Source organism: Colius striatus, chromosome 8 (genome assembly GCF_028858725.1).
Source record: "Colius striatus isolate bColStr4 chromosome 8, bColStr4.1.hap1, whole genome shotgun sequence".
NCBI lineage: Eukaryota > Metazoa > Chordata > Aves > Coliiformes > Coliidae > Colius > Colius striatus.
Genome location: NC_084766.1, coordinates 38942515 through 38965570, shown reverse-complemented (window position 1 = coordinate 38965570; position 23056 = coordinate 38942515). Strand labels below are relative to the sequence as shown.

Sequence of the window (23056 nt, the reverse complement as noted above, 5' to 3'; positions counted from 1 at the left end):
CTTTCTGCTAAACAAAAGACAAATTATTATCTGTCCCTGCTTTGAACTGCCACTGTCTCATGACAGTAGCATAGCTGCAGCTCTGTGAGGCGGGTACAGCAAAGGGACTGGCAGCAGGACCCAGGCGGGGCCCCAGGACATGTGCCACAGCAAGACCTTACCATGGCTAGTGGCACATGGCTCCTCAGGAGTGTCCTGGGACATCACTGCATCAGAGTCTGGAGCCAATGTCCCACACCAGCCTCTGCCCCTGGAGAGCCAGCAGCAAGGCCCCATGGCTGGGCAGCCCCACAACCAGCAAGCCCAGGGGCAGCTGGGGCACGGGTGAGCCTGGCAGCAGCTCATCAATGCCACAGTCGATGGAATACAGCACACTGCTATTGACAGATCACATGGGAAAACCCATGAATTACAGCACTTCCAATTGAAGCTAGGTTAGGCTGGCAAAAAGGAGGTAAGATCCACTGTTTTCCAAGTGATTTCAGACAAGTAACTGCCTCAGCTTCCTCATCGCTGAAACAAATCTTGACACTAACCTGCTCAGTGAGGAGTTTTGAGGTAAGCTACTGGCAAGTGTTACTATATAAAGGAAAATTAAATACTCCTTCTCACATGTGTGTTTGTATCTGTGCAGTTCAATGCTAACTATGATACATGGCAACTCTGCTTTAAAAACAGGCCATCGTCAGTTGACACCAAAGTCTCTACAAAGGACTGAGAACAAGTCAGAGCAGGACCCGAGGGAAAGTTCGACTGAAAAGTTAGACTACAGAACAGATGTTTTAAATCCAAACATCCTGGAACCCAAGAAATTATACCCAACTGGGACACGCACATTCTTTTTCTTCAACATATACTTGATGTAACTATGAAAGCTCCCATTAACACTAGTTGTTTTTAAAGATTTACAAACAATTAAGAGAAAGCTATGCTGCTCCAACACCAAACATGGCACTGAACAGGACATGTATCTGAAGTGGTTTTGAACAGGAAAAAGTGGGTTTTGACTTCACCTACCAACACTCAGGAGAGAGGTCTCAATTTACTGTCTAATTTTCAGCAAGAGCTGTTAAACAGAAACTGAAGAGTCAACTAAGCTATGGAAACCAAAGTCCAAGGTGAACTTCGCTATGTTCAAAGGTGTTAAACTCCAACAAGCTGCAGGTGGTGGGACAGGTACCCGAGCAGGTTCCCTAAGTGTCCCAACTGATGGGGACATGCAGCATGGACTGTGGTTCATGCTGTCCTTCACACAGCACAGGGGACGCTCTGCCCACCAAGCCACAGCATGGGGACAATATAGCAGAAGGGAAACAAGCGTCCCCACACAGGTACTCCTGTCTTCCTAAGGCACTGCTTTAAGTGGCCACCTGGCAGCAGTCTGCAATTACAGAGTCTTATTAGCAACAAACTCAGAATAAAGCATCTTTATGATGTTTAACTGGTTGGTTCATTTTCTTCTCTGTCTTGGAGATAAATATGAACCAAATACAGCTCCTGAAGCTCAGGTTCGTAACGGAGCTCATTTGTGGTCCCTAAACAACAAGCAACCCCAACTCCAACGCTTTGTTGCTTCAAATTGGTTTTGGCTTGCAAGATCTGATCTCATCTACTTGGATAACTTTATAAAATTACCATATTTAGAAAACAGTTGTAACTATTTAATCTGGTAAAGCAAACATATCCAACACTTACAATTTCAAAGCAACGCATCCAGTAACTGCTTACTGCAAACTCAGCAAAAACATGCTGGCACCTTGTGTTTAACTGCTGCAACAGTTGGCTTCATTAAGATTTTTTTCTTACACAGCTAATAAAACAATAATACAAAAATATAATAACTGGTTTCAAATAATATCTAGGCATAAGCTATCTTACACTTATGAACAAAAAGTAACAGGGGGCCTTGAATGCGGAGTCCTGCCTTGAGAAAACACTGGGGAATAACATCACTGTGTTACAGCAGCAGCAACAGAAAACATTTCCAGGCTCTGACCTAAGAGGCAGGACACATTTTTTTGCTTGCATTCAAATCCTTGAGAACTTGAAATCACAGCAGGTATTTATATATATATATGTACACACACTTTTTTAATTTTTTAAATGAGGAAACTGCACTGGCTTAATAGCAATGAGCAGCCTTCATGGCATTCCTTGCAGGTCAAACCACAAAATCATATTTGAATACTAGTTACATCCTCTCATATAATAAATGCCCTCTAACTAAGAATAAATTGCCTCTGCTTCATTACCTTTTACTAGTTTTATACTGTTAAGAGAGAACAAACAGTCCATAATAATGAGTAATGAATACTCCAGAGTTGAAAACTCACAGTTGCTAGAGGTTAAAAGATCATACACAGGACCACATAAACACTGAATTTGCATCTGCAGCAGCACAACGTTTTTACAAAATTGAGCATTATTCTGAATTTCTGGATATACAAAACCAATGTAATGGAAGTCACAGTTACAAGTTGGGTTTGGGGATATGGCTAATTGAGCAAGATGCTCCATGTTTTGGTTGTTTTGGTTATTTTGGGTTTTTTTTCTTTGTTCCTTCTTTCTTTAAAGAGAGTAATGCAGAAAGTTTTCATGCAGCAATACCAAGATGACTTTCAGCTTTTAGGCAAACTTTTAACTTCTGTATTACTACAAATAAGAGCTGTAAAAACCCTCAAGCACATTAAGAAACATGGAAAATTGCACTGGGGGAAAGAAAAACCCTCTACCTCAACATTTTCATCTAAAGTGATTGTCTGCCATAAATGCTACACAAAAAGATCACTGCTAAAATTAGGAAAGATTTTTCAATAGCTCCAGCTCCTAAACTCTTTCCACCCCAAATACTAGGACCAAAGAAAAAAAGCAACCAACCAACCAAACAACAAATCCTGAAGTAAATAAATCAGTGAAAGTCCTTTATGTGTGTCCCTGTTTCCCTCCCTTGCAGCAAGCTTCTTGGATGCTCTGGAAACTTGCTCTCCTGTATTGTTTTTGCTGTGAGCTGACATTAAGACTGTGAGTCAGGGTACTGGGCATGTGGGACAACAACCTGATTTGCATATTCTGTGAACACTGTATCACATGTATAACATCTAGTTTATCAAATCATCTCATTTCTTGTCTATTGCCAAACTCTTCCCCATTACACTGAGAACACTCCAAATCACCCTTCTCACAGTCTGTTTTCATTCTCCTCCCAACAGCTGTTTTCCCTCGTTTCCAAGGTATGTTTTTGTGGCAAGAGAATTTTTACTGAAAAGAGGATTGGAGTCCTTCTCGTGCCTTTGGATCTTTAAGACCCAAGTTACCAGTAACTATTCTTAGTTAAGAGATGGGGTATAATAATTAGAGCTTTAGGACTTCACTGAATTCTGCCTCGCTATAGGTTCTTTTCCTGATTCCCTGTGATTTCTGATTATCAGGTGTGACGTATCCTGCTTACAAGCCTTGATTGCAGTAGATTGTTTTCAATTGCAAATACTATTTTCTGCTTTGAACATTAGAAATTAGAGCAAACTCTGGAAATTCCAAGATTCTGCAATATCCTTCCTCTATAACGTGTGCTTCCACTTCCAACAACGCCACGGATTGTGCTGGTGGAAGTCACGCAGTGCTGTGTGGATAATGAGGCACAGGCGTGAAAAGCACAAGGCAGCACAGTTACCCAACTGCCCAGCTCCCACGGTGCCCAGGCTGACAACAGGGACAGGTATCCATGCTCCCTAGCCACAGATTGATTTTGCTGCTCATACCAATTGAGTAGCACCGCCTGGGCATAGCTGGGCTGGCACAGTTGCCTCAGGACAACCTTCAGAGCCACTGTACACCACCAGTAATGAACCCACTCACCTTTATGCTTACATATTATACAGCTCAAGAAACCAACCAAAGCCCATAATGGGCTAAGCTGTTCCAGAACACTCTGACACCCTTTTGCCTTCTCACTCTGGACACACATCATCAAAGCAAGTCAAGGTCACAGCTGTTGCCACCTGAGAGCTACAAGTGAACATCTGACACCTTGGACAGGGACACTGTTCACAGCATGAACAAAAGAAGACAGCTGGAACACAAAAAGTTCCATTTAAACATAAGAAAAAACTATTTCACGGTGAGGGTGACGGAGCAGTGGCCCAGGCTGCCCAGAGGGGTTGTGGAGTCTCCTTCCTTGGAGGTCTTCAAGACCCGTCTGGACATGTTCCTATGCTACCTGATCTAGGTGACCCTGCTTCTGCAGGAGGGTTGGAGTAGATGATCTAAGACACTCCTGTCAGGTAAACTGTCTTCTTAATTACTGCTGCATGATATTTAGGTGATTTTTAGCAGAACAAGTACCTGTTGTTCATTCTCCTTCCCTAAACGTACTAGGACAGATACCTTCTCGTTGATATTTTGTCTCATTACAGTGTTCCCTGTCTTCAGTGTCATTTATCTTACCACCACAGCTTCTGTTCTGCCTTTTTTTTTCAATAACAAAAAAGTAGTCTCTTGTAAAACCACTTAGACATAATTCTCTCACATCCCAAAAAATGTTGGTGGTTTGGAGCCTACTCTGACCCACCAGTCACAGAGGCTATCAAAAGCATTCAGTTGAACAATATCTGCAAAGTGTGACTGTCTTACTACTAGGGTCTAAACCAAAACTAAATGCAGCCTGCAAATCCACAGCATTTGAAGGAACTGACTATGCTACCTAAGAAGTTATCAAAATTCTTGATGGTTATGATCAAGTTGTTTAATGAAAAAGACTTAAAAACTTTATGAATACTACTAAAAAAGATAAATAAGCTGGAAGAAAGACTGAATTGTTTAGTAATTATATAGGTAAGGTGGTTAATGATTTTAAGGGAATTTGTTTCACTGACATATGTGCTGGTAGCCTGACTTGCAAATCAGACACCAAATACATTAAAAGTCTCTCAGGTAAACATGTTTACTACTTTAACATCTATTCCATCTATATACACTAAAAATTGTTTGATATAATTTTTTCTTTTGACTACATTTAAGGCAAAGTAGTTTTTTAGGTTTGAAGTCAGCACCACCTAAGAGTTCAGTGACATACAACTTGGTGCCTTTTCAAGTAAAGATGTTTTCAACAGAATTAATTGTTACTGGAAAACAGAGTACAGGTGAAAGAGAATCAAATTTTGAATAAATGGAGCTTAAATACACTCATCAAAAGGCTTTAGTAATGTTTTAATACTACAATCAATCTGTCTGCAGATCACACACGGATACCTATCTTCTCCTTATTGGAGCAACGATCACAGCAACAAACTCTGTGCTGAAACTGAAGTGCAGAAGATCCTGTAGAGGTGCCCAGATCCTGCACTGGGGTGGGCAGCTTCAGATGAGGACAGCAGGACCAGGGCTGGTACAGTTGCAGCTACACCAAGGAGGGCTGGGTACAGTCATGGGACAGAATCCACCTGGATCAGGAGCTCTCTGGAGAGAGCTGACTTTAAAACTGCTGCAGATCAAGGAGAAGTACTCCTGGCTGCCTTTTGTTCACAAATTAAAAAATTAGTTCAGCGAGAAGTCAAGAAGCGGTAAGATGCAAATTTGATTATCATTAACGAAAGAAAAAAAGCCACTGGGCCAATTCTCAAATTGCCACACTTCAAGATAGCAAGTTTCTGAAGCTTAGCCTTTAGAGATGAATTAAACAAAATTCTTCTCTTTCCTATAGGACAGGTAGTTTTCTGGATTCACAGAGGAAAGCTGAAAAGCCAAATTTGAGGAATTCCAAAGCCAGAGCACACAAATCACAAATTCAGATACTCTCTGCTCCTTCTGGAGAGTATCACTACTTCACAATAGATGCTGAGAAAAAATCTACACCTTCCAAGAACCACCACCTTAGCCTAGACCAAGCACAGCAGGAGGTTCAGGGAGGTTCAACCTCTCTTTTAAGTTGACATCACACAAGCACATGTATTCCTCTGCACTTCCTTCAGGAGGCTGAGGGAGCTGAGGAGAAAAGGAGGAACATGGGAGGACAGATGACTTCTTTTTTTCCTTCGGCTTTATAGGCAATTTAAAATATGCTAACTTTAACGCTGTAATCTACAAGAGATGGAACACAGCATTGCTCAGTCATTTGCTAAATAGTTTTGATGATAGCATGTTTTAATTAGATTACGGTACTTTGATCAGTTAAGACTCATAGAAAGATGGATGGATTTTCCAGAAGCCTCTTCTTGTTCCTGAAGCACCTCACTACTAGAGCATTATCAGAGATGCTGACTTCTCCTACTACTTTTTTTTTTTTTTTTTGCAAAAGCTGACTGGCTTTATGCCTTCTTGTTTATTTACATGTAATGAGAAAACAACACCCACAGCTTATACCATAAAGAAACGTGTTATGAAGCCCCAAAATAAATGCCAAGTACTCGCCCACCCTATCAAATGGAAAAAGCAGGGAGGAAGAAAAGCTTCATTGTAAATTAAGCAATGGGAAACAAATTTCTAAAATCCTAGCCTCTCTTCTCTCCTAGAAGCCTGTTGCCAGCAGCATGTCAAGGGCACTGTCTGTTCCACTGCTACATGACAGGCATGGGAAAGCCTCCACAACCACCTCCTCCTCTTCCTCCTCTGGGGAGCAAGCCAAACGTCAATACCTATAAATATCCAAACCGAGTTCAGTTGACTCTTCCTTCATTTTGTTTTACTCTTCTGGGAGAAAAGCAGAAAGTGATGATAAACTGGTAGAAAATTACCCAGTGTGGGATAGTCAAATCAATTTTAAACTACCTAAGTCAGATGTTACCCAAAATGCAGGCTCCACTTTTACAAGACTGGAGGACAATGAACCCAAGGAAAACAGATGAGAGAAACCAACATCACTTAGCTATATCCACTGTGTGATCAAGCAACATGCTGCTTTATGGGCTGCTACATTGCAAGCTGTCATTAAAAACATCCCTGAGAGTTTATTTAAAATATTTTTTCCCTGTTTGCATTGCTTGGGCAAACTGTTTAACAGCATTAGATCTTCTACTTTTTTCATGTTAATAATGCAGGATATTTGTAGAGCAATGGCAGTAGTTTAAAAGTTTTAGTATGTGACATTTGAAAGTTATTTTAGTCCTACCATATGCTACCACATTCTCAGAAATTCATACAGCAGATAAATCAATGATAATATACAAGTAACTTGTATTTATCCATCACTGTAATTAAAATCCTTTATTTTAATTCACTGGAACTTAAAAACAAGCCCCAGAAATGATCCTTTACATTGACATCAATCCAAAAATACATTTCCATTATGGGTTTAATTTCTAGAAACCTTTTAAACTTAAGAGGCAATTGCACTGCCTGTCTTGTGGAGATTGTTTTGATCGCTTACAAAAGTACCTTATCCTCAGAAGTTAGGCAAACTGTATTGACACAACTACATATGCAAAGTGAATTCCTCAGAAGAATGGAAAAAAAATTGTGGTTCGCGGTTTATCTGGGTTTCAAATGTACAAAGAAGCATTAAGAGTCATTTTCCAGTACCTCTGATCAACTTCAATTTGTTTTCAGTGAAGCCTGAAGAATTTAAAAGAAGTTGTACGTTTGCTAGGTTGCTGCATAGCCTAATATCAGGACAGTACCGTGCTACTTGTGGTACAAGTGCATTAGGCTCTCCTTAAGGAGCTTTTAATCAAGTTTTATTCTACTTCCTACTGTGTTTGTGAACTCGGAGTGAACAGCCATCCTGCTGTATCCAATGAAGAGAGGAAGAAAGGTTCAAGGCTACTGAGCAGCACTGTTCCTCAAAACCCCCCCGAGGGCTGCCTGGCTGTTACCAGCCACAAGCACACTGGTAAACTTTTTCTTTTTTCCTTTCTTTTTAAATACAGGTTTTTCACAGTGCCCATGTGGAGGGCAGAAGCACAGAAAAGGAGAGTAGGGGGGTGGTTTCAAGTCTACTTTAGACATGCTTTTGCTAGTCTGGACCCTGGATTTAACTGGCCATATAGGAGTGTTAGTGGACAGTTTTCTTTCTATTTTGAACTTTGTATTCCTAATACTCACTGGACCAGAGACAGATCATGTCCAATTAGTGGTTCCTGCTCAAAGACACTAGTAGCTCATTCTTTTCTCCTCCTGTTTTTATTTTCCCCAAACTATTTGTAACTGTTTCCATAATGTTAACCCCCTTCAGAAAACAAGGCGTCTCCTTGATAAAGATGCATAAATAATGTCATGTGGAGAAATAGTCAGCAACCTAAGAAGCCCAAACCAAAACAAAAAGTATTCTATTTATTTATTTGTATTTTCTTCATAAGAAGACTCTTTCCTGAAAACGTGGTTTAAATCAGAATTAGCTGAGAAAGCTGCACGGTATCATGCAGGTATAATCAATCAAGGTAGAAGAAGAAAAATAAACAGATTAATGTTTTGTGACATTGACAGATAGTGAAGAATACAAGACTGGTTACTGCATCTCAGATTTTTGCAAATCCATTAAACTTGTCAGGAAAAGCAAACTGCAGTATTTTACAACATTGCAATAAAGACACAGGCTGCACCAGTAACCTGAAGGTGTAAGTAATTACAGAATGTTTTCAGTTACAAAAAAGAAAGAGATAAAGTACTGCTAATCATTTTTTTCTGTAATTTCGCTTTCAAACTTGAACACCAGAATATTGCTGCTTTAACCATTTTTGTGTATAAGATCTAATACAAATCTTGTGGCCTTTCAGTAGTTAAAGAGAACTTGGAGAAGGATTGGGAGAGACTTCTCACTAGGGGCTGTTGCGACAGGACAAGAGATAATCATTTTAAACTAAAAGAGGGTAGATTTAAACTACATACATGGAACTTTTTTTACTATGAGAGTGGTGAAAGACTGCCATAGATTGCCCAGAGAAGGTGGTAGATGCCTCATCCCTGGAAACATTCACAGTCAAGTCAGCCGGGGCTCCGAGCAATCTAGTCTGGTTGAAGATGTCCCTGTTTATTGTAGGATGATCGGACTAGATGGCCTTTAAAGGTCCCTTCAAACCCAGATCATTCTATGTTTCTATGGATCTCAGAATTTATAAATTCTGGCAGACAGATACAAGCTGTCAGAGTGAATTGGCATTCAACGTCATTTCCCAGGGATGACACCTTTGTGTTCCACCAGTGCCATTCCCTGTTGCTTACTTGCATGTTTCTGTATGAACTCAGAAAGTTAAACAAGTCTCTACTACAACAATACAATCTATGAGTAGCTTTTATGCGTTAAAAAAACTCCACAGCCGAAGTTTACAACACGTTTTATAATATTGGTTCAAGTTTCAATAGTTTCACATGGTCTAAACAAAAAAAAATCAAGTAAGAACAGACAGCAGTACTGACCTATTGCAAGTCAACACTGGAAATTGCTATATTTCAATATAAATGTCAACTGGACTTCCCCACAGATGGGTTTTTAAATTACTCCAGTATATTTCTTACTCTGGAGACTTAAAAGACCATTTCATACCAAACCAAAGTAACACAAAACAGCAAATCTTTTAGTTAAGGCAGACAACTGTCAATGAGAACAAACTGTGGTTTTATGCTGGATTTTTATAATCATTACTTAGAAATCCAGATGGGAACATACAAAATTAAGGATTGGTTTTGACTGCAAAACACTTGGTGACTCCATCTTCTCAAAGCAAAAGAATCTTGCCATTAATAAGCCAGTGTGCATAGAACTCCACGAGAAAATAGCTTTACCTTACCTGGTAAAATTCCCGAAGCCAATTCTTCTGTAAATTTTCCGGCTGAAAAACAAAATACAAAAATTACATAAGAATAATGTATCTTTATAATAATATCCTGATACTTATTGCTTTCCTCAGTGCATTCAAGTGGGGTGTTTTTTTCCCACTTAAAGAAGTGAAAACGTGAGGATGGTTCCTTCACAAGTGCTACTGGATAGATCCTTCCTTTTCGTTTCCCAGTTCCCTCTCCTCAAATTTTCACTAAGAAGATACATTTTGTATATGACTTCACAACAGTCATACACGGAGTGCTATCAAGCAATTAAATCAACAGGCTTTTAGAAGTACACGTTCATTGCCCGGATATCAAAAAACTTTACTCAAATTGCTGGTATGCAGCTCTTGCAATCTAAGTTTGAAGTTATACGGATTTACTTCTAACAAGCTGGCTCAGAGGGATGACTGTGCTTTTGTGGTCTGCTCAAGCACACAACAGCTCCTGTAAAGAACGGAGCAGAGGAGGCATTTCAAGATCACTACAGAAATTATGGAAGCTGGAGCAGTAAAAATACAAAGTTCTGTGTTCTCAGAAATATCACCCATCCCCAGATATGATTATGGAGGAAGGTAACAATTTTTCAAACAATAAATGTCTATATACAAAAGAAACATTTGTCAAGCTTTAACAACAAGAGTTTGGGATAATTTTTGCATCATAGGGGGGACTAAAAACCCAAATCAGATTTTTCTCTCCCAGTATCTGTGGGAAGCAGCATAACATACTGAACTGAAAAACAGAGAGATGCCTCAACAACCTACAGTTATGATACCAGTTGCCCAGAGGCACATATACAGGCATGACATTTCTGACCTATTTTTCCATCAAGTATGCAATTTTCAAACAGCTGGATACAACTTTAAGCTTACTAATTTATATTGACTGCTTGTTGCATGAAGATGTACCCATACGTGGCTACGACTTGTAAGTAAAGTAAGTGGTAAAGTAGATTAGCAAGCAGTAAATTTCTCTTTTTTTAGTCTACAAGTCTGTAAGAGCCATCCAGTCCTGTAAGCCTAGAAAATCTGCAAGTCTACAAAAGTTTTAGGAAAAATGTGGGTTTGTCCTTTGCTGTCTGTTACCTCCCTTTTGTTGATCACTCCTTTCTGAATTCTGGAATTCGGACATGACTGGTCAGGAAGGTGACATTTTCACTCCTTAGGAACAACTATTTAGTCTAGCAATGAACTTTCCCCGTATTTCCTACGGAAGTTATTCCTCTCAGTGCACGGAAGCTGCTGACGTGGGCACACGGGGCTGCGTGTGAGCAAATGCTTGGACGTGCCAAAGCAGCTGCCCCTCGTTCTGTACCCAAAGCCGACTGGGATGAATCTTGGCCCAAGCTCAGGGATGCCTTAAATTAATGGATATTTTGTTCTATGTGTTTATTATCTTCCACCCATGCCCTTCCCTGGGTTCAAACAGCTTAACTCAAACCCAGAATAAGGAAGCTGCAAACAGATAAAACCTGAAGGCAGCCAGGCAGGCAATAAAAAAGTCCCTCAAAAAATGCCATGTCATTAACTGTTTATTTAACAACTCTTTTCCTACTCCTTCTAAACTAAATCCGACAACGCACTGAGTAACAGTAAGTAGGAACAGTTGTGTTTATAAAAACAGCAACAAGAAAACAAGCAAAACCAGTAGCTGTTGTGATTTGAAACTGACTTGTAACCCAAAGTTATGAAGATAGCACAGGCTTTATTGACTTTTTTTTTTAAACATTCTACAAAACAGATATGAACTGGGAACATTTTTTTCATGTGACCTATGTATGATCTAGACCGAAGGGCCAGATTGAAACTATCAAGAATGCAACATCTTGGGTATTATGAATTTGCCAATTAAAATTTTGTGGTAGTTATGAAAACTAGATAAGCAACCCTGTGTTAGGCCACAAGCAGACTTCAGCAGTGCTATTTATTTTCAAAACAGAAAGTGTGGCCTTACTCAGTAGTTAATAGGCAATTTTATGTTAAAAAACAAACAAACCCCACAAACCTCTCACTTCTCTGTATTTTATTTATGCCAGTCACAAGATGTCCTGAGGACTTCTTAAGAATAATCCAAAATTAACATAAGTTAGTCATTTTTGTAAATCCACTACAGAAAACCAAACCTCACTTCAGCCTGTATTTACAGACAGGAGCTAAATGATGGGTGACACAATATTCCAAAGAATGCTAACCTTAATTTGAGGCCAACACACTCCAGAATGCAGGACACTTCACCAAGAGCCTTGCTTAGTTTCAGACATAGTCTTTCTATGTTAAACACAACCATGAGATCTTTTACTTAGCATGTTTTGAGACTTTCAGTTAAACCATGGGGCAAATCTGTAAATATGCGCTGTACAACTATTCACATCCATTTGTATCAGCTATGGGGTTTTTTAAGGGAAAAAAAAAATTACTACCAATCAGGAATATTAAAAGCAAGTTATTCATACCTGAGGAATCTCAGGAGAGAAAACAAAGCACAAACTTAGCTTTCTTTTTAAATGTTATTGCAAGTGGCAGAAGTTCCCCAATTTGCTACATGACTAAATGAAAACACTCTAATCTTAAACACAAAAACAACCCAGTCCATCAAAAGGAAGCTGATAAGACAGCTCCAGGGACCTCAGGCAGCTCACATCCCAGTTGAAATTGAGAAATCAGATAAAATATAGAAAAACTCATCCTGAGTAGTGACAGTAGCCCCTCAGATGAGCAACTTATAGAATCTACTCTCACACACAAAACTTAGTCAGCTCCTCTGCAACTCCCAGCTCCCTCTCCCCAATACAGCAACCCAAAAGGAAATGTCTGTTACAAGATGGAATAGTGACACCACTCCTGAGATGGTGTGAAAAGTTAGTTGATTTTTTTTCCCCCTCTACTCCTAGCCCTTTTGATGCCCTGGGACATTGCTTGTAGCAAGAGACGAGGACTCATAGCTAGAATTTGCAACTGGTCATCACTGTTCAAAGCTGAGGTTTCCCGAAACAAGTGACAGCAGGTGGCAAAGGCCTAATGAAATACTGTGAACAAGTGCAGAATGAGGCTGTCTGGCCCGCAGAGTAATTCCTTCTGAGTTCCCACAGAACACAGGAAGGTTTGAAGAAGCTCAGCCGCTCCTGCTCCCCTCAGCTGCAACAAGGGCCCTGGCAGGCTCCTGAGCATGGTGCTGCCCTCACACTGTCCCTCCTACAGCACACCACCTCCCTTTCTGTTTTCAACCACTCGGTGGCAAAATTCTGTAATCTGGCCCTCTGCCTCAACTCCTCCCATGTCACCTCCATATAAATGAAATCATTTTAAGTTTTGAAGGACTGGAGATAACAACCAAGTGGAAATATAATTTATCTTCCTCTTATTTTTCTGTCTACAGATAGACACATCACATTTCATATCTTCCACAGTCTTTGGCCTTCTTCCCATCCTTTCTCTCCACGCTGTCCTTCATTAAATTATCTTTTTTTTTTTTTTAATGTAACTGAAATTAATCTTTTCCTTGTCCTCTTAAGTGATAAATCCTTTCATATCCATTTGCCGAAGAACTGATTTCTCCCTATCCACTAATCTGAATCCTGTTCTATCAGCCTCCTTGTTTCTGTCTTCCCCCACCTCAGTCCTGCATGAGCTGTGTTTTCTCCACGTCCTTCTCCCCTGCCCACACAGCAGCCTCAGCTCATGACCTTGGCGATCTGCTGAAGGGCAACAGGCTTGAGTAATGCCAGGAAAGACAAAAGAAATATGCAAGGAGATGGTTTGAGCATCCCTTCAGAGTAGTCTCTCCTGAGCACCAAGTACTTTTCTCTCCCTTTGCCCTCATGGCTCGGGGCTCTGGCCTGCTCTGCCCTGTGCCCGTTGCCCTGCTTGGAGAGCACCAGGCCTGCTCAGCAGGGCTTTGTTAGCAGGATTTGTCTGCTTTAAAGGCGATGTTCCCGAGCTGAGGCTGCCTCCTCAAACCTGTACAAAAGCTTGGGAAGCTGCCATTCTGCAGGCTATGCTGTTGTACTTGAGCTTGACACATATTCCAGAGCCTTGGGGAGCACAGATCTGGTTTCATCCTACCATCCCAGCTAACAGCACATTTTGTCTCAACTGAGCCAAACAGAAACTCTACCCCTCAAACCGAGCATGACTTCTTTCTAGACTGCAGAACACATGGGAACCATGCTGAAGTAACACGACACGCCTACCGTGCGGTGCTGGCTCTCTTCAATTAAAAGCAGTTTTGACCTTTTCCTGGAAATCCAAATCCCACTAAAACTGTCTCTTTTCATGACGAGTTTCCATTTGAAGTCTATTTGTGTTACGCTGGTTGCTCCATTGGTCAGGCTTATAAGTAGTAAGCTTGTGAACACATGGATACCACATGAGCTGGCAATATCCTGAAAACAACCAGCTTTTCAAAATGAACATACAAGTAGTCTCTCTTGTCCCTAGTGTTTCCATTTCCTACAATGTTACACCCAACAGCCAAAAGCAAACTTTAAACCTGTTGAAAAAAAATCTATTCAGATAGAGACAAAGTCTTTTCAAAAAGGGAAAAAGAAAAATATATTTAGACAGGGTAAGAAGCCTTTAATTCAAAAGAAAAAAAAAACCCACAGAACTAAATGAAACCAAATTAACAGCCTGGAAAATTTCATGCAGAGGGAGATGAAAGAAAGTAGATGAATTATAGAAAGCAGATTCTATTTTGTGAAGTGTATTTTTAGTGAAGAATATGTTCATTTAAGCTAAAAAATTCTTGACTCATTTCACAAAAACTCACCGAGCTCCAAAATGAACACAAAGGAGAACTGGCTGGTTGGATTTTGCACACTGACTTGAACAGAAGGTACAGCCAACCAAAACTCCTAAACTCCCAACTTAAGAGTCCCAAAAGCCCACATGGGCTAAACCTGAAACCCCAAGTTGCAAAGATTTCTTGGTTGCACTGCAACACACTGGCCCTACTGAAGACACACTTTGTGAGGATGCAGTCCCAGGCATTACCCAGAGTCTTTTTAAAATCTTCCCTTCAATCTATGCACCGTTCAGCAAAATAAAGGAGAGACTCTCTTTCCCTACTTTGCTATATTAGTTTTCTACTTCATTAACTGAAGTAGAAGTGAAGAATCTAATCAACTTCTATTTGACTAGAGTTGCCAGGCAGGCTTACCCAAAAACTTGTTTCAGGTCCATCAACAAGACTGCTACAGCCCTTTCACTAGAATTCTTTAGACTGATATTTTTAGATTAAGATTTTCTACAGTATCTTCACAAGTTTACTAGCAACTTCTTGATGTTTATATTCAAAGATGTATTGATTAAAGTAGTCTCTTAGATTCAAATAGAGTTTAAGTACTCCTATTGCTATGCTCTAAGTACCAGACTATACAAGCAATGCTAAAGAAAATCCACATCAAATGGGTACTATTGTCTCATTTTCTACCAACTTTACATTCACAATTGACAAAAAGATGATCTGTATGTTATGCTCACATTATTAGTTTATCACATTTCAAAGTCAATGTAGACAAACCAATCAGGATAACAAAAAATCATTGTGATATAAGAAAAACTTCTAAGGAAAAGTACAGATTCTTCAAAATTTGAACTTTTACTTAGACACTGTGTTTTTAGTTATATGAACTTGCACAAACAACTTCCAAATGCAAATGCAGTATCACTTCAGTATATCTGGCATCTTAGTGGTAGAAAAAGAAGCAAGCATGATCCTGCTGCTGTTATATTCCACAGAGAGTGACAGTCACTAAGTTCAAGAAACATAACTGGAGAAGTAATAACTAGAACAATTAACGCAGTTGGGGAGAAAATGGGGCCTTGGACACACAAGTCTTTCACTGGAAAGTTTAAGGCAGTTTTGCAAAGTCCTCTCCCCTCATGCAGGTGAGTGTCAGGATTCAAGACAGTCTGTCCCACTAACGTACCACTAAGGGTACGAAAGCTGTCCTGAACTGACACCCCACAGGACAGAGCAATGCCAGCACCAGACTCACTGCAGTGGTGGGCTGATATTTAATAACTGAGCTAGCCCACATCTCCAGCAGAAACAGCAGGAAAACAAAAGCCTGGGCTTCCTGTCAAGAAACATCACAAGCTGAAAGAAAAATACTAGGCATCTACTACCAGGTTTGAAGGCTTTGTATTCCCAATTAATTTAAGCTACAATTCAATAATTGTCTACAAACTACCCTGTACACATGAGAAATCTTGTATATACCTCTTGAAACAATGGACACAACATGTACCTGCTCTGCAAGAGACACCCCTTCCCAGACAGCAATGGTGCACTCGAAACCCAGGAGCACTATCAAACATTGGAAATGCAGCCTAAAGCAGTAACTGCAAAGGCTAACCCATTAAAGACTAAATAAACTACTCCATTCACATCTTAACTGGGAATGATGTAACTGAACTGAAGGTGATGAAGCACTGATCAAATGCTTATCTCTTCAAAGGAGTTAGATATAAAGACATCAGGCCACTCAGCAAAGCAATACCCAATCTTTCAGGTTCTCAGTGTGGATATTCAGAAGCCTCTCCTAAACTCCACGAGCACATGGGAACAAAAAGTCTAGTCAAGAATATGATTCAAAGAAAAAAAATAAAACACAACACAAACCCAAACCAACTCATTGCTGATGGAAAAAAATGAACTTGAAATTGGTCACTTAATTCAGGATGAACAATGCTTGCATTTAATACAGGATGATTCAAAAGCAGTGACTAAAAGCAGTCTATTGTTCCTATGAACACTTAAATCTCAGGAAAAAGTTTACAAATCACATACAATACATGTTTTAACACAATATTTATAATTCCTAGCACAAAGATGAAAACTGCACTAAGAATATTGCAGCAATAGAGCTTTAGAGCAAACACCAGCAGAAGGTCATCATGACATCAGAACAGTCCTGCAAGGTCTGTTCCTGGCTCAGCTCGTAACTATCCGTCAGTGTCACCCATGCTTGTAAAAAAAAGTATTGGGAAAAGCCCATGATTTGTATTTGCTATTACTCATCAGGACTCCAGTTCAGAAACTCTTTTCCAACATGTTTATGCTTGTCTCTGCTGAAAGCAGAACTGCATAACAGGCCTGAGCTGAAACATTTGTCTGAGAGCTTTGCAGAGAGGATGGGAACAAGATGCAAAACCAGGGACTGATGGCAGGTTATGTCAGTATGTTTTTCACTAGCATACCTTCAGTGACACCACGCACCTCTGTCCAAGCAGCTGGTTTGTGGAATTAAAGTACAGCAACACCATGGGCAGCATTTTCCATCGCAAAAAGGCAACCACTTGCCTGTGGGAGGTATAGGTGGCAGGAAGGCTTTGACACAGCTGGCTGCTGGCCATGAATGCTGCCCAGCAGCTGCCTGCTTAGGGCTGGACTCCAAGCGTAGCAGACACTCCACAGGAGCACAGGACACCCATCTCCTTCCTACATGCACTAGCAGTGTCAGGTCTGGAAAACACACTTCACATGAAGAAGTGCTTAAAGCTTTCATTGTCAGCACCAAACTTCCTCTGTGCACAGTGCTGCAGGATTTACACAGCTGAGTTTTTCTTACAGGCTTTCACAGTCAATTAAAGGCTATGCCTGCCAAACACCTGGGAAACACATTCCAGTTGCTGAGAAGAGTGGAAGGGAAAATGTACAGCCACACTCACCAACAGAAACACTGCTTTGGCCCTTCGTTTTTTTATGTATGCCTTGACTGACAGAGACTTTTAATTAGCTGACACACAGCTTTAATAATTGATGTAATTGTTTTTACCCTCCACTGTATCAAATAACATCTTCAATGAGCAACAGTGACAAGTCACTAATCTGGGGTTGTAAACAAAAACAAAAACCCACTACAAAACCAAAAAAAAAACAAAGAAAAAGGAAAAGCAAACATTTCCTTCATAATGCCTCACCATTCATGTATGTATACGAATGAAAACCTCAAACTGTAGACCTAGGAAAGACGCATTATGTGTGTATACAAGCACACACATACACATTTATACATGTATGTGCATTTACATATACACACCTATATTCCAGACAAAGTGTTAGTATCTGTACCAAACCTACTGCTTTCTTCATTAATCCAGAAGAGACTTCTCTCAACACTACTGAAGCTCAACTCCCAATTATAAAATACCCATGCTATAATTAATTGAAGACATATTCTTCCATCACTATTTCTTGTAGTGTTAAATAACATGTAATTCTCTTCAGGATTACATTAAACTCAGATGGAACAAGACCTTCAGACTTCTAGAATCATGCAGAAAATACAGTATATCTGATGGCAACAAGACCAAGTTTACACAGGTCTAACACACATCCAGGTAGACCTTTAAGTTAAACCATCTTATCCCAACATATTTTCTGAAAGTACGTAGCACACAGGCAATCGTCTCTGCCATATCTCCTGCAAATACACATGCACAGCTTCCACAGCCATGCCACAGACCCTGCACGGGCTGCCCTCTGGCACACACTTCAACAGAAGAGGGACGAGACCACAAGCCTGGAGGGCTGATCTTTGTCCACATCTCATGTGTGAGAACTCCAGCCAGATGCAAGCATAGTACAGTAACTACCAGTGAATAATGATTTACAAGTAACTTGCAAAGAATGGAATAAATAAAAGCCATGAATCTTAACTACCCTGGCCCTACCAAACTCCCAATGTGTTTCAAATTTAACTGCTATTACAGACATCTTATGGAAAGATTAAAGGCTCCTGGATATTTGAATAACCAATGTATTAAAGAGTATTAACAACAGTTAATCCAACACCCAGTATTTACAACATCACAAAAACTCTAATTGCTAGCAAATAGCAGGGATTAACTATATTAATACACTCAAGGTTTCAATTACTTTGTATCCTGATTTTGGAATGGCATGGGGAAAACAAGGGCTCTGCTGAAAAAGAACATGAATAAAATTATCTGTTCTTGTACATGGCTAGATAAAGTAGAGCTCTGGCAATAGTCACAATCACCATCATGATCTGTCTGTGTATTTGTCAGGTTTCTTTTTTTGTTTTAAATTAGTTCTTTAAAAACTCCTCCTAAGTTGAATATTCACTGGAGAGAGCATCACAGGTTAGCTGTTCTGGTGCATATGGAACACATGTACCAAATTACACCTATGGCTTTGTAACGCTTGCTGAACCAAACAGCTCAGGAAGTAACTGCACGGTAGGGAGCTGATATAAAATAATGTCTTAAATTAATAAGGTAGAATGTGTTCCATGGGGAAAAAATATGTAAACATTCACTTCTGTAGACAAGAACTTCCGTGAACTAAAGCTCAAGAGCTAAAGTTCATGAGCTATATGCCCTGGTATAGAGCAGTGCATACCAACTACTCCAAGTAATAAATCCACTTTCCCCAAGAAAATATCCACATTTATGAGCTAAAGGCCTTTTGGTTGGGTACTGCTCTCCTAGGGATGAAAGTCCAAGGCTTTCCCGGGATCACTGCAGATTCAACTCCAGGACTAACACACCAGCACTATGCAAGTTGTCAGGGAGGTGGCTCCAACACACCCTTTTAAAACAGACAGCACATCTTTCACGTCAAAACACCACAGTCCTAAGAACAGTTGACATTTCATTGACAAATGAAACACGGACAAAGCCAAAATGCAGTTCATTGTACTAATAAATAAATATGTAGTAATCTAACATCGATAGCAGAGGAGAACACATGAAAGTTGGTTTCTGAAATAGGACATAAACAAGTGCCAAGAAAGGTTCTTAGAAATTAATTTCAATTTGACCTAGAGAATGGGGAGTCTAATCTTCCTCCTTCTTGCATCCTCAGGATCCTCCAGGAGGAGGGCTACATGCTACCATTTCACTTAACAAGCAATTGTTTGTGGTAAAAATACAGTAAAATGAGGAGAACTCTGAAAGCCTTTCGACAACTGACAAGAAATGATTTAGAGAAACAAAGTGTTAAAAGGAAAACAGTTTTGCTCAATTCTGTTAACATTATTGATGCAATTTCCAAGAAGTCAAAGCAGCAGAACTGATACATGTAATTGGAAATAACATCCTTGGTATTCTGTTAAATTTCCATAAAAGACCCTCAGATGTCTTGCAGACAGACAATCTTAACGACACAAATTGTCAGAGACACATGTACAGCACTTTGTCTTTTATCTGGTCAGTTTACGCTTAAGCAGAAGCAAACTTTGAAATGAAATAAACAAATACTTTCCTGTTGCTTTTAAAATAGATGTGCATTTAAATCTGGCGTTGATACTCCTATGGAAACCTAAGCATCCAGCAATATCGAAATAGGGATTTCACATGCCTACAGTTTTTATTTCTACAGTTCTTTATGTGAGTATGTAAATCTTAGAGGCTGTGCTTGGGCCTCGATTACAGAAAGGAGCCTCTGACACCTTGATTTGTTAACAGTATTCCCGGCTTACATGCACAAAGACTGGACGCACGGTTAGTTTTTCTGGTTTCAGTTTCTGGTTTAAACCACACAGCAGGGCTCCATCCTCATGTTACAAGTGGAAAAACAAACAAAAACACTCAAACATAATATGTTTTGAAATTGAAGGTTTTACTGTTCCCCCAGTCTTCGTAGCTTTCATGGAAAAAGAAAATCAAGAATAAACATTAGATAAAAACAAAAAAATATATCCTCAGATTTGTGCAATGCCCTGTTAATTCATGTGAGGTTACTGCTGTGTCAGAAGGGCAGCACTTATGGTAATTTTGGAATTTACATAAATAACCAATTGAAATGAGCACACCCTGAGCAGCAGTTTAGCATTCACCTAGGAGGACATCTGTTCATTTCTGTACAACAATGGGGCAGGTAGAAGCCTCTGAAAACACACCCCATATCATGTCTACCTGTAAAGGCCAACCAAAAAAAAGGTTTTGATAACAAAACCATATTGATTATTCAAACACTCCTGTTGTTTGGGAGAGAAGTGAAATTTATGGCTGTTATAGAAGGAATCAGCTTTTTTCCCCCCCACTTCCTTTCTGAACTTCAGCCCCCACAGAAGCTAAACTGGGAAGCAGCTGCCCATTGCTTGACCAAGTAAGTACATGCCCACCACAGCTGCCATGTCCAGCTCACTCTGGCAGACAGCTCTGGGCACAGCCTGGTCCCTGCAGCCCTCCATGTCCACCCATGTCACCTCCTTGCTTGGAGGTACCCAAGATGTGCTCTGTGTGCTCAGGAGCTTCCCCTGACCTCTCTATACTCCTCATCCAGGACTGGCCAGGGTGAAGGGCAACGCAAGCACAGTAGCTAGCAGGTTGGTTTACACTTGCTATGGCTGACTTTGATCAGACCCTAGCGGGGCAGTGGGCAGGAGCTCGGGGTTCTTTGTGCACTCTGCTACCAGAAGCCCCACTGCCTCCCGTCCTCTCACCCCGGCACCACAGCACAGTGCCTGGCTGATGCCTGGTTGCTGTCAGAGGGGGAATTAGGGAATCCTGACCTGAAAGAACCACCCCAAACAAAAAACTCCCTGTACTTTCAGAATGGAAAGCTTTCATTTGCTTTGAAGGGGAAAAAAAAAAGTCAACCCAAGCTGCTGTTGGCCAGACAGCTATAAAAACCCAAATCCATCAGTCTCCATACAAGGTTAACGTGAGCACCGTCAGCAACTCTACCTTCCTAAGGAATTTTAAAAGTTCTAAAAAAATAAGCTAAAGTGAAGTAAGTAATTAAAAAGCTGTCTCTGTCATACACAAAGTCACATTTATTGGTCCCTTATCCAACTCATAGTACTCAGGATGTCCTGTGCAGCAGGTCGAGGCAGGTCAAGCAACCCACCTCACCCGCGCAGATTGCTGCTAGGCACTACACAGAAAACCACCTTCTTAAGCACAGGTCCAGCACCGTTGGGAAGCACCCCCAAAGGATGCTTTGCTCACACCAACTGCTCTGAAGATACAGAGCACCATGCAGTTCAGGCCTGCTTGACCCAAAATGTTTGTGTCTCGGGAACTTACAAGAACTGAAACAAAACAAATAAAATTTGGGAAAGTTCGGGTGAAACAGTAAAGAACTATGTATTTTTTTTCTGGTTTTAAAGACATCATTTCTGTTTACTGAGACAGGACAAAACAATCAGGAAAGCAGGAACATTTTGTACAGAAGCATGTTATTGGAGTATTCCATTTCTTAAACATGTTCCCCAAATCTGTCAGCAATGAAAGGAAAGGCAGCTGGATGTTGCAAAACAACATCAAACTGCATGAGCAGTGATGGAGGCACACATCATGCCAGGGGCATGGGGACAGGGGAGAGCTGCTACTTTGTCACTACTGCACATACATGCTTGGCACATACTAGAGGAAAGGGCCATGCTGCACATCCCACCGGGGCTTCAGCCACGCACACATGCATGCTTCTGACCTGGTGGGCACCAGCAGCCCCAGGCAGACCAGGCTGGCCCCGTGGGACAAGCATACAGCTGGCAGCTGCCAGAGCTCACACTGCTCCTGCTCCTGTCGTGCTGGAGAAGGATGGCAGCTTTGATTCACCTACAAAACCACCAACTTCATTGCTTTCCTCTGGTTTTGAAGAATATCTAGGATTTCTATCCCATGTATTTCTATAAGAAGTGGGTGAAACTGGACAAAAGGTTCAGATGGCTTCGGGAGCCCTTCCGAAGTTGCCAGACCAGAGGTACCCAGGTTACATGCCTGGGTAGCAGAAGCCACCCACCCCAGAGGTGTTCAAGCCCAGGCCCTGACTTCTGTATGTACCCACCCACGGGGCCACAGGTGGCATGTGATTAAAGTCACATGCAAAGCTTTCTGAGCTTCTACACTATAAATTTGTGCACCTGAAGGCAGTTCCTCTCCTAGCACTGACAGGGCATGCTTCTGAACTCACACAGTGGTAACTAGAGCTCCTCACTCCTTGACAGTTGCACAGCTCCAGGGCTCCAGTCCCACGGTGGGATGGGCTCAGCCTTTCTGTGACTGTGGCTATTTTTAGAGCCATTAATAAGGAAGAGGAAAAACAGATCACGTTCACCATGGAACACATCTGCTGCTCTCAGAGCTTGTCTTACCCACCGCTGCTGCTCTGTACTGAAAAGGCCAATTTTCCCTCCTCAGCAGAGGGACTCTACAGCATTTGCCCTGTGCTACATAGCACAAAGATACGTTAGGACAACCATCTGTGTGGCACATGCTAAAGCTGGTGCCCACAGCATATGCACCACACATGAGCAAGTGGCTGTAAAGCCATACAAAGTTACCTTGTCATTTCTGGACAACTGAGCTCTCAAAGGTGGTTTTGA

General features: G+C 40.8%; 1 protein-coding gene across 3 annotated transcripts in view; it reads right to left on the bottom strand.

Annotated features, from left to right (window-relative positions):
• INPP5A (inositol polyphosphate-5-phosphatase A) overlaps positions 1-23056 on the bottom strand; it is a 206693-nt gene that overhangs the window by 146724 nt on the left and 36913 nt on the right. For all 3 annotated transcript variants that reach the window (XM_062001516.1, XM_062001518.1, XM_062001517.1), the window contains exon 2: positions 9717-9758. In XM_062001516.1, coding sequence (XP_061857500.1) covers positions 9717-9758 — 42 coding nt within the window. The remainder of the gene's footprint in view (positions 1-9716; positions 9759-23056) is intronic.